The sequence below is a fragment of the Grampus griseus genome (assembly GCF_964374135.1).
Source record: "Grampus griseus genome assembly, chromosome: 17".
NCBI classification, from domain to species: Eukaryota; Metazoa; Chordata; class Mammalia; order Artiodactyla; family Delphinidae; genus Grampus; species Grampus griseus.
The window spans coordinates 19150133-19160122 of record NC_139011.1 but is presented as its reverse complement, the minus strand read 5'-3'; the positions used below and the strand labels follow the sequence as shown (position 1 = coordinate 19160122).

General features: G+C 43.7%; 1 protein-coding gene across 1 annotated transcript; it reads left to right on the top strand.

Annotated features, from left to right (window-relative positions):
• Positions 1-306: 306 nt before the first annotated feature.
• CCN3 (cellular communication network factor 3) lies at positions 307-8659 on the top strand. Its single transcript, XM_082674764.1, has 5 exons — positions 307-462; positions 592-817; positions 1907-2161; positions 3477-3691; positions 7156-8659. Exons 1-5 carry the CDS (start codon positions 376-378, stop codon positions 7450-7452), a joined length of 1080 nt encoding a protein of 359 aa, XP_082530890.1. The 5' UTR covers positions 307-375; the 3' UTR covers positions 7453-8659.
• Positions 8660-9990: the final 1331 nt, after the last annotated feature.

The window sequence follows — 9990 nt, the reverse complement described above, 5'->3', positions numbered from 1 at the left end:
AAACAGGCGTTTCCTTCCCACGCGCTCGGCGAAGCCCTGGGTCCTGGCCCTGGGCCTCCACCCAGCCCCTCCCGGCGCCCTGGGAAAAGCCAGTCGCTACACACAGGCACATGCAGGCCCCGGGGCCGCGCCCTAAGGAGAGCAGCACCCACGGCCAATTGCTATGGCAACTCCGGGGCTCGTTCCATTCCCCACCCCGCCGATCCCCCCGCCTCCTGCCTGAGCTGCAGCCAACCGGCTTGTGCGCGTCCCAGGAGCGCGCTATAAAACCTGCGCGGTGGCGCCGGGTAGGGGCGAGCCCGACCAGGAGCAGCGCGCGCAGAGCCAATCTCCGACCTGGAAAGCCCTGTGAAAGCGGCAGGAAAACGCCTGAACATGCAGAGTGCGCAGAGCCTGCGACTCGGTCCACCCAATCAGTGCCGCTGCCTGGCTTTCCTCCTGCTCCTCCATCTCCTGGGACAGGTGAGTGGCGCACTCATCAGGTGCCTCTGGTTACTTTGCCTTTCTTGGGCGGCCCCTGCTCGGTCCCGGGGTTGCTCTGCCTTCCAGGGTCCCTGCTAAGAAGTTTCTCCTGATCTCGCCCGCCCCCAGGTCCTTGCGACTCCGCGCTGCCCCTCCTCGTGCCCGGCTCCGTGCCCCAAGAAGCCGCCGACCTGCGCCCCCGGGGTGAGAGCCGTGCTGGACGACTGCTCCTGCTGCCTGGTGTGCGCCCGCCAGCGCGGCGAGAGCTGCTCCGTGATGCTGCCCTGCGAGGAGAGCCGCGGTCTCTTCTGCGACCGCAGAGCGGACCCCAGCGCCCAAACTGGCATCTGCATGGGTAACCCTGCCCCCTCCTCCGCTTGACCTCCTGTCCCTCAGCTAGCGGAGCTGCCCGCTCTTTCCTCTCTCCTTCCCCCCAACTCCCGAGAGGGTGATGAGCAAATACTAACAGTGATGCCGTGGGTGATGTTTATGGAGCGCTGTGTGCCGGGGATGGTCTGGGGGCGCGTGGGGCTTTGCGGAGCGCCAGAAGCCAGAAGGGAAACCTGCCCGCGGAGGTGAGAAGCATTTGCCTCCCTAGAGAAGAATCTAGATAGACAGGGAGCAGAGCAGAGTTAAGGGCCAGTGAAGTCATTTCCTTTGGAAGTTTCCAGGGTACGCTCGGGGGGTGATGGAATCTTGGGCTTACTTACAGGCTCACACTTCCCCCAACTGTAGCCAGGCTGGTTTGTTTTCACACCTGTAATTGTCCTGTTTGAGCCAAAGCAGCCACTGCTCTCCTGGGATGACTATGCAACCCCTGTCTGGGCCGTGAGTAAAATAAAAATGCAGGCAACCAGCCAATCCAGGATGGTGAAACTTAATCAACTGGGGATCAATTTCCCACACGGTGCACCATTTAGTTGGAGACCTGTCCCTGCCTCCCTGGATAAGAGGGCTTGGAATAGGCTTTTAGTTTCTTCTCTAAACGAGTAATGATTTATCGTGCTGGAATGCCAAGGAATCCTGATGCCCTTCCCAGTTTGACCAGTTAACCTGTTTGGAGGCGTATGAAGAGCACTTTTTTCTTTTTAATTCTGAGCTTCTGGAGTAGGAGAATCTAAGGAGGTTCTTGCGAAACGACACTATCATTGGGAACAACAGCTGAGGGCCCTGGGGAATGTCACTTCACGGCTCTGCCCATCTTTCCTCGTGCGTAAAATGAGTGGCGGGACTGGGTGGTCTTGAGTGTTTCTTCTTGCACTGGGAGGCCTCCATGAGGACATCTCTCTGCTGGTGGTGGATCAGCAACCAGATGGCCTCAACTAGGAAAAGAATGATTTGGGGCTTGGAATATGTGCTGTGGCTCTTATATAGCCTCTTCGATGCACCGTGTTCTTGATTTTCTCTCCCCTTCCCTCTCTGCTCTGCTTCCCCAACATTCTAGCGATAGAAGGAGACAATTGTGTGTTCGATGGAGTCATCTACCAAAGTGGAGAGACCTTCCAGCCTAGCTGCAAATACCAGTGCGCCTGCCAAGATGGGCAGGTTGGTTGTGTGCCCCGCTGTGAAGAGGACCTGCTACTGCCCCAGCCTGACTGCCCAGCTCCGAGAAAAGTTAAAGTGCCTGGGGAGTGCTGTGAAAAGTGGATCTGTGACTCCAATGAGACGGGGACATTAGGGGACCTCCAAACCCTTCCAGGTGAGAAATTCAACATACCTGAAAATGATCACAGCACAGGACTAAGTGCATGCAGGAAGCATGTATGCTCTTTGGGATCTGCAGTGAGAAACTGGCTTCAGCTTCTGGTCATTCAGTTGTGGAGTCCAGCTTGCCCACTGAGATCAGACACAGCACGTGTTGGAATCCCAGACAAGTTACTGAAGTACACACAGCCTCTTCTGAAGAAGAATCACATCCAGTGGTTCTGTTGAGCCATAGGGACGAGTTTTCTTATTACACGACTGCCATTTATATTTTAGTCTGTCCCACTTGACCCTTGTTAACATTGCAAAGATGTGCTTTGGCAACTTTATGCAAAACATGTAATCGATAGAGCTTCTGTACTTGTGGCAAGTGTCAACTCCATGGGAACACCATTTAAGCCATTTGCAAAGGGCCTGGTGATGACTCTTTCTTTTCTGGACTCTGTCAACTACCTGTGCACTCTTAAGACCAGCTTCCCTAAAGAATGCCATCCCTGGACAGGTGTCACAGAGAAATGCCACCTTTCCAGGTGCTGCAGGAAGGATCAAGTGATACTTTAGGATCTTTGTTTTGCTTTTCCTTTTGTTTTGGCTGATAAAGGAAGTGATATTTTTTGAAAAGCAAACATTCAAGATCCAGTAGAGAATATTTTAGAAGCCATTAATCAGCCGGATTATTTATACTGGCAGTACACAGAACTTCACAGTTTTTCTGAAGTCAGAAATTCTCAGCCATGCTTACAGATAGGAAAACTGCCATGTAAGAGAGGAGATGTGCCCTAGGCCATGCATATTAAATGTTGAGACAGAACTGTCTGTCATCAAAGTCCCAGTGACTATATCCTACAACCCAAATAACCAATTCTACCTCCCTAAGGCAGAGCATTACCTCCATCACTATTCTGAGTTGGTTGGTTCTACTTACTCATCCAATTACAATTTTTTCATTATCCTTTCTCTGGACAAAATCACACATTGAAAACATTACGGTTTATGGAATGGTTTTTGATGCTATACTGTGCTATATTCTTAGAACTACTAAGCTTCTCAAAGACAGGTCCTCCTAAACTTCTTATGAACAAATCGGACAGTCATTCCACAAAGATTTCTTGAAGGCCGACCATGTGCCAGGCATCGTGCTACCTGTTAGGGGTTTATAAATACAGAGATCCAGGTCTGCCCCCTGAGAACACCTGAGTTGCACAGGTACCGAACTGGATGAGACGCTCTTCCTAATGATGGTTGAAAGGACCACTTTGCCATCCCCACATTTTACGCAATAACACTGTCCCTATTTCAACATCCTGTAGCCTACAGGACCGAAGCCACTCTAGGAGTTGCAGTCTCCGACTCAGGTATCAACTGCATTGAGCAGACCACAGAGTGGAGTGCGTGTTCCAAGAGTTGTGGCATGGGTTTTTCCACCCGGGTCACCAACAGGAATCCACATTGCGAGATGGTGAAGCAGACCCGGCTCTGCGTGGTGCGACCCTGTGACCAAGAGCACAAGCAGCCGGCAGATAAGGTATGAGCCTGGGAGGAGCCCCCACCACAGAGGGGCCTTGCCTCGTTGGGGCCTGTGTTTTATTTTTTGTTGTTGTTTTTGTTTTTCTTATAAGGCAAGGAATAGTGACTTTATTCAGAAAGCCAGCAGACCGAGAAGATGGCGGACTAGTGTCCCCAAAAACCATCTTAATGGGGTCTGGATGTCAGTTTATTTTATAGAACAGAGAGGGGGAGGAGGTGAGGAAATAAAGTAAAAAGACCATTGATTTTGCAAAATATCTCCTGGCTTGGCCAGCATCAGGGAGGGGATGTGTTACTTTCTTCTTTTCTGCAGGCATTCACAGGTGGGCAGGGTCAGATTGTCTCCCTGTGAGCTGAACAAAGGCACTTTAGTTTAACATTCAGGCAGCAGCAGGGCAGGGTTCCCTGAGGCAGTCCATTATGTATGATTATAAAAACAAAAGCAACAAAAAGCAAAGCTTAAAGTAAAAGAAACAGATCCAACATGGAGTCAGATTTTGCTCTTCCCTGTAACAATTCCCCACTGTCTTGTCCATTCCGCACTCCTGTGGAAAAGGGGGCAATGACCATTCTAACTGCTTCTTCCTGTGTCTTGTCAGATGGATCTTTCTGAGAATGTCCACCATTGGTGCCCGTTGTTCCAAATGTTGAGATTTGTCTTCTTTTGTTCCTCTTCAGAAAGTGTTTACTTTACACCTGTAGACTTAAAAAATATCACAACCTAAAAGTTGAGAGTTATGTTTTATTCGGGAGGGGGGCCTGGGCTTTAGAAAGTCACTGTGAAGCTGACTTCAAGGTCAGCTCTAATGAAGGAGTTTACCTTCTTTTATTTTCTCTTTAATGTATTGAAATATCCCCAGCAACTCACAGCAGATGAAGAGGGAGGGGCCAGACCTCTACAGTAATGTCCCCGGTTGAGAAAAGTCTGGCAAATCTCATTTCATCCTGGAAAAAACTGGCTACTCAGTGGTCAAACATGATTTATTTTAGAGAGGTCATTTCTGAAGCTCACAGGGAGACACAGTCTGAAGGAAGTAACAGAGTAGGGACCACATCTGCCTTCCTCATCCCTCAGTCCCCCACATCCTACCTGGGATGTACTGTGTGCTTGATAAACAACTGTTGATGAATAAATGAATGGATGTCTGGGAATTATTTTCTGTATTTCAAAAAGCCTAGTATGACTAGTACACTTGCCAGCATAAGGCTATCTGTGCCAAATAAAATAGCACATTTCTTTCCTTTTTTGCTGGAATGATATCAACTCAGTGTGTTAATGCTGAGTACAAGGCATGCAGATCAGAAGCTCTGATTGGTTCCTGATGACATCACAAGCCTTGTTAGCAGAGCCCTAGGTCAGATAAATGCAGTACCCAAATCGAACTAGTATATGGACCCTTGTACAAACCTAAGGCCAAAATAAAACAGTTCCTAACAATGAAAGATTTACATATCTCTCCACTGAGGCAATATCATCTCACGCTTAAGGGTGCAACTCTGGAGCCAGACAGCCTGGCTTTAAATCTTGGCTTCCCACATGAACTAGCTATGGGATCTTGGGTGATTTTCTTAACCTTTAAGCCTCAGTTCTTTCCCCCAGATAACAGAGACATTAACAATACCTACCTCAGAGTTGTCATGAGGATTAAATAGAATGAATTTGTGAAGTGCTGGGCATAGATTACTCTGTTAACATAAATATCATTACCTAATATTAAGCATCATTTCTATTTATTGATAAAATAAGAGTCTCTAGTGGTTGCATTGTTATATGGCTACTTAGCTGTGTGACTTTTTGAGGTCCATTCTAACTTTATGCTTCTTCCACCAATTTAGAAAGAGCCCCTAGAAACACCTTCTTCTCTGTGTCTGTCCTTCCCTCTCTCTCTCTCTCTTTCTCTCTCACACACACACACACACACACACACACACAGAGATATTGCAGACCTTGTACCCTTTTGTGGATATTGGCAAAAATATACACTAAACATTAAATATTAAAAAGGAAAAAACAAGAAGCCTTTAAATATTGTCAAGTACACAGTAACTTTCTTATTAAATAAGCCATTTCCATGTCATGACTTTAAAATTTTGCTTTTTCTATTGTTTCTTTTTCTAAAATTCATATTTTTCTTGTACCTTGCACCAAGTTTGATATTGGGAGATATTATATTTAAGACATTTATTTATAGTATATATATATATGTATTTCATTAAGGGGCCAGAAATTTGTTTGGAATCTAGGGAAATGCCAGCCAAATAATCATTACTTCCTTATCACCAAAAGGTTCTTAAATGTGAGATGGTGCTTCTTAAAGCGTGATTCCCCAGACCAGCAGCATCATCTAAGAACTTGTTAGAAATGGAAATTATGGGGGCGCACATCAAACCTACTGAATCAGAAACTCTGGGTGTAAGGCCCAACAATGTGTGTTTTAACAAACCCTCTAGATGATTCTGATGTACTCTTATTAAAGTTTGAGAGCTACCAATTTTAGAGAATTCCAAGTCTCATCACTCCACAAGCTGTGGATTACAACTAGGAAGGTGAAAAGCAGTGGAAAATTGTGACAAATTAGGTGAAGAAATCTAGGTGGGAAATTAACATATCATCAATGTCTTACTGAATTATCAATATCAGGGTTCCTCTTCAACTCTTACCAATGGAATGTTGAATAAATTCTCCACTTACCGTGCCTTCATGGAAACTAACCTTAAATCCCACTGTCTTAGACTTTCCTGAGTCACAGTGTAATAGAAGGAACGGGCTTTGTGTCAGACAAATTCAGGTTCTAGATGTTTTCTGATCACTTTGGCCTCTGAGACTACGTTTACTCATCTATAAAACTTGGACAGTTGCTCTTTATGTGAATAACTTCTCCTTGTATGAGTGAATGTTCCTAATAAGGTTAAGTAAGTTAATGTCTGAAAAATATTTGAAACATTAGTAGGCTTGCAGTGATGCCATATTTATTCCATTTCTCTTTATAACACCTAAGAATGTATTGGGCTAATAACAACGCCAAAGCCTATTTACAGTGGTTTGAAAAAATAGGTTTCTTTATCATACATATGCTTTCATCTTCATGCTTATGCCACATGGTCAAAAGATGGTTATATACAATTAGGCATGATTTCCACATTCTAGATAGGAAGGCAAATGAATGCAGGAAGCGATTAAGAACTGTACCCATCTGAAGGGCAAAGGATTTCCCAGGATCCCTTGGTTTATGTATCACTGGCCAGAACTTGGCCACAAGGCCATTGCAAGCTCCCAGATATTCTGGGGAAGAATATACTTGTAGTGGACCGCATTACTCAAACAAAATTAACATTCTGTTAGCAAAGAAGAAAGAGCAACAGATTTTGGGTAGGCAACTAGCAAGTTATTCCATATGCCTACACTGATCCCTTGGAGGAATGATGACCGTTTCATGCATCACTCCTTTTCTTCTTTCTTAGAAAGGGAAAAAGTGTCTCCGCACTACCAAGTCACTCAAAGCCATCCACCTGCAGTTTGAGAACTGCACGAGCCTATACACCTACAAGCCCAGGTTCTGCGGTGTCTGCAGCGATGGCCGGTGCTGTACCCCACACAACACCAAAACCATCCAGGTGGAGTTCCAGTGCTCCCCAGGCCAGACCCTCAAGAAACCAGTGATGGTCATCGGGACCTGCACCTGTCACAACAACTGTCCTCATAACAATGCATCTTTCCTCCAAGACTTAAAGCCAAACACCAGCAGAGGAGAAATGTAATGTGTCCCCTAAGAAGCCCACCTACAGAGGCAACCTGTAGCCACCCACTATCAAATGACTATAAGAAAAATTACAAAGAATTATTATCCACATCTGCGTCCCATGTATTTTCTGTGGTCATATGAGGTCAGTTATGTCTGTTTTTTTTTCATGAAAGATATGATTAACTGTAAACTTGGAATCAAGGTAAGCTCAGGATAGTGCTTAGGGATGACATTCTTTTGTGCTGTTTACTACACATGAAAATTTCTGTAAACTTCAGAAATCAGATACATGTCTTACTGTGTAGACTGTATCCCATTACACTCATTTTGTTATACGCTAGTGAAATTTCAAGAAAAGGTCACAGTAATGAATGACAACAGTGAAATCTAAGGTCATACTGAGGGTGTCATCATACAAATATTTCACCATAGATTGAGATTTGACCTAAGGGTTCTCTGTGGAGCGCTCATTTTGAGTAGCTCAACTCTGAACTTCAAATTCCGAGATCCGAGGAAACATATAGCTCGTCAACTCGAAATCTAGAGATTATTAGTTTTTGTGTACATAGAAAACAAGCTGTATCTACAGTAATGGAATGCTTATTAATTAAGTGCACTGGTGTCATAAATTGGCTCCATTTCAGACAAGTTGACTCCTTTCCAAAAGAAAGAAGCTAAACAGAAAACTCTCCCTTATACGTAGATGACCAGCCTCTACCAGCCCTCAGACATTTGTATGTGTCTGCAGGCTGCTGGGGATCACTAGTTTTTTAATTCAGAAGAAGCAGAACATATCAGCAGGGCTCCTCTCGCCTTACTGATGAATAAACTGAGGCCCAAAGCACCTGATTACAACCCTCGATGACTTTCAAGTGTGCTGGTAGTGGAATTTTGAAAAAGAAGAACAAAATCGACAAGACTGCAGTGACAAGATACCACAAACTCTATGGGAGTTTAGAATTATTGTACAGATCCCCAAACTTATCCTTGGGCCTTAGTTATCAAACTCATGAACAAGATATATGTGTCTACATACATGTATCTAACTTGTCAGACTATAAGATAGGTTGCAAACTTAAAATGTATACATTCTTCTAATGTCACCTTATGTGTTCAGCTTTTCTCCTTTGAAGTATTTATATAAATATAAATTATACATTTTTAAAATATTCCTTTTACTTTCTCTGTTTGTCAGACATTACTAAATAAACATGATCTTATCAGTGTGTGACTCTGCTGTTATTTTTGTGCTTCTGAGTTGTTTATTGAAAATATAAATTAAAATTTACAAATTAAATATTGAAAGCAAAGTGGTCATCTTTAGTTGAGCTTACAACTTCTTATCAGAAGGAAAACAAAAGACAGCTCTTAATTCAGTGATCTCTATTGCCAAGGCCTCAGATATTCTCCACACTTTCTACTCAATCCAATATCTGGATCCCTGATGTTTTTTTCTGGACAACCTGCAAGACACCTCCACATGTTAAAAATTTCGTCTTTATTCCTGTCCTGCCCCTAGGTTCTTCAGAACCTTTTTTTTTTTTTTTAGATTCTATATATATGTGTTAGCATATGGTGTTTGTTTTACTCTTTCTGACTTATTTCACACTGTATGACAGACTCTAAGTCCATCTACCTCACTACAAATAAGTCAATTTTGTTTCTTTTTATGGCTGAGTAATATTCCATTGTATATATGTGCCACGTCTTCTTTATCCATTCATCTGATGGACATTTAGGTTGTTTCCAACTCCAGACTATTGTAAACAGAGCTGCAATGAACATTGTGGTACATGACTCTTTTTGAATTATGGTTTTCTCAGGGTATATGCCCAGTAGTGGGATTGCTGGGTCCTATGGTAGTTCTATTTTTAGTTTTTTAAGGAACCTCCGTACTGTTCTCCATAATGGCTGTATCAGTTTACATTCCCACCAACAGTGCAAGAGGGTTCCCTTTTCTCCACACCCTCTCCAGCATTTATTGTTTGTATATTTTTTGATGATGGCCATTCTGACTGGTGTGAGGTGATACCTCATTGTAGTTTCGATTTGCATTTCTCTGATGATTAGTGATGCTGAGCATCCTTTCATGTGTCTGTTGGCCATCTGTATATCTTCTTTGGAGAAATGTCTATTTAGGTCTTCTGCCCATTTTTGGATTGGGTTGTTTGTTTTTCTGATATTGAGCTTCGTGAGCTGCTTGTAAATTTTGGAGATTAATCCTTTGTCAGTTGCTTTGTTTGCAAATATTTTCTCCCATTCTGAGGGTTGTCTTTTCATCTTGTTTATGGTTTCCTTTGCTGTGCAAAAGCTTTTAAGTTTCATTAGGTCCCATTTGTTTATTTTTGTTTTTATTTCCATTTCTCTAGGAGATGGGTCAAACAGGGTCTTGCTGTGATTTATGTCATAGAGTGTTCTACCTATGTTTTCCTCTAAGAGTTTTATAGGGTCTGGCCTTACATTTAGGTCTTTAATCCATTTTGAGTTTATTTTTGTGTATGGTTTTAGGGAGTGTTCTAATTTCATTCTTTTACATGTAGCTGTCCAGTTTTCC